This window comes from Spinacia oleracea, chromosome 3 (assembly GCF_020520425.1).
Source record: "Spinacia oleracea cultivar Varoflay chromosome 3, BTI_SOV_V1, whole genome shotgun sequence".
Classification (NCBI taxonomy): Eukaryota; Viridiplantae; Streptophyta; class Magnoliopsida; order Caryophyllales; family Amaranthaceae; genus Spinacia; species Spinacia oleracea.
The window spans coordinates 131924441-131926829 of record NC_079489.1 but is presented as its reverse complement, the minus strand read 5'-3'; the positions used below and the strand labels follow the sequence as shown (position 1 = coordinate 131926829).

Here is a 2389-nt window from a genome sequence, read left to right as displayed (position 1 = left end):
AAATAGATAATAATAGATATTAAATCATTTATGTGTTATATAAAAAGGAAATGTAAAGAGATATTTTAAAACACCCAAAATTCCAAAAAGAAAACGTAAAGAACAAAAAGAAAGGGAGAGAGTACTAATTAGGGTCGCCTAATGTTCTCCTTTTTTCTTACCTAAAAAAATTGTACTAATACCATTTGTAAATTTGATTCTCAGCTGCAGGAAACCAGTGATTAGTAAGAAAACACAAAGAACTTAATACATTATTTACCAATAAAATGAAAATAAACTTAGAATATGAAATTAAAAGTAGCCTTACAAAAACTAAACTGAAAGGCATAAAATCCTAAATTAACTTTGGTTGAGCAGAATAAAATTTACCACTTAACCAAATTAAAGGAAGATCCTTATACAGTGTGTATTGACAATATCACAAAGTAGCCATAATTAACAACTTGCCATCCATTTTCAAAGAGAAGCCCAGTCAATCTCAAAGGAAGGAAACTTATCCAAGGAGAAACTATAAGAATCATCCCAAGAAGATTCAGTGAAATCAAAGAATGTAAACCCGGATTCCGGTAAACATGAAGTAGTTGATGAATCCTCTGAAATCGGTAAAATCTCTGATTTAGGAACCAAAATCTCAGCAGTAGACGGAACATTTTCAATTAATGGATAAGAATCAGAAAGAGAAACAGAGGAGAAACAGGGGTGCTCTGTTTTCTCCTGTTCTGAGGAAATCTCCAAACTTTGACAGATAGCATCAAGCTTGGCATTCACAGAAGATTGAAGAGGCTTATAATTACCGAACTGGGTGGTCACGTGAGCTCCATGATGTTTAAGATGAGGGAAATTTAAACGAGCAAACTCTCCTCGAAGCTTATATGCTGCCTTGTCGTAAGCTAAAGCAGCTTGTTCAGCAGTTTCAAAAGTGCCAAGCCAAAGCCGAGTTCGATTCTTAGGTAATCTGATTTCAGCCACCCATTTCCCCCAATGCCTTTGTCTTACTCCTCTGTATAACTTAGTGGGTTTGTTCTGTTTCATCAAAGTTGGTTTTGGAGAAAGAGAAAGAAAATGGTTGGATCTATTTGAACAAGGAAGAAGGTCAATTGAAGATGATTGAGAAATACCCATTTGATTAAACATTGGATTTAACAAGTAAAGATTATTGTTTGAAGTTGTTGTAGTGATGAAAGGTTCAAGTGTTTCGGCAGTGCTTTGTTTTGTGAGAGGATTGGTGACTGGTGAGCCAGTCAGGCAGCCAACTGGCCTTTATATAAGAAGTCCGAGGGAAGAGAGGAGAGACTTTTTCTTTTTACTTTACTTAACTACAACTCTTCCCACTTTTTGTCAACTCTTCCTTCCCACTTTGAGTCATTCCTGAATCCTAATGTTTTCTTATTAAACCTGCTGTGGCGTATTGATCCGTTCAATAAAAATCGTAAATTAAATGTATCATAAACACTTGTCACTTACCCTCTATTTTCGTGTTTGGTTTATGTTGGGTCAAATTTAGCATCTCTACTGCTCCTTCCGTTCCGTAATACTAGCACCGTTGTGATCGGATACGCTCGTCTGACCACCAGCATCTTTAATTATATATTATAAAAAATTATGACAAAAGGCCTTTTAAAAAAACGTTGTGAGAAAGACCCTAATTCGAGTTTTTTTTTATTGTGATCGCCAATTTTCCGGTGGTCAACGCCAATTTTTCGACGTTGACTGACTCGTCGCTTGCACGTGATTCATAGTTTAACAAATTTTTAATTTTTTTAAAGCAAAACTCATAACATTCACTAAATGACAATAGATTAAAAAAATAAAAATATCATTTCGTTAAAAAGAGTACCATTTCATTAAAAAAAGTATCATTTCATTAAAAAAAAAACCATTTCTTTTATAAAAAAAAAACCATTTCTTAAAAACAAAAAAAAAACCATTTAAGTACCATTTCGTTTACCTCTTTTGGTGTTATGCATCACGGTTGACCGCTGGAAAATGGTCTTTGGCCTTAGTCACAACAAAAAACTTAAATTGGGCTCTTTCTCACAACTTTTTTTTTAAAAGATCATTTGTTACAATTTTTGAATTTTAAAAGGTCTTTTTTGACAAATTTGCCTAATAAATAGGTAAAACAGGGCTATGAGCTTATGTAAGAATGTAATCCATTTTCGACATTGAAATTAATTCAGGAATGTATGACAAAATCACAGCTCGACCACTTTCAATCTCCAATGCAATCTTAATCTGTTAATATATATTCAATTAAGTATGATAAAAAAAATAGTTAACAAAATTTATATTTTAAATATATATATCGAGATGAATCAATAAAAATACAATATCTTACATGATAATGTTTTGAATTACCGAATACATAGTATATACTAGTGAGAATCAA

General features: G+C 32.6%; 1 protein-coding gene across 1 annotated transcript; it reads right to left on the bottom strand.

Moving 5' to 3' along the window:
- Positions 1–251: 251 nt before the first annotated feature.
- On the bottom strand, positions 252–2025 carry LOC110794601 (ethylene-responsive transcription factor RAP2-4-like). The gene has a single exon (XM_021999573.2). The coding sequence runs from the start codon at positions 1132–1134 to the stop codon at positions 457–459; it is 678 nt and encodes a 225-aa protein (XP_021855265.2). The 5' UTR covers positions 1135–2025; the 3' UTR covers positions 252–456.
- Between the last annotated feature and the right edge of the window lie 364 nt (positions 2026–2389).

Coding starts and splice junctions, on each gene's coding strand:
- LOC110794601 (XM_021999573.2), bottom strand. CDS start 1,134: ATGTTTAATCAAATGGGTATTTCTCAATCATCTTCAATTGACCTTCTT.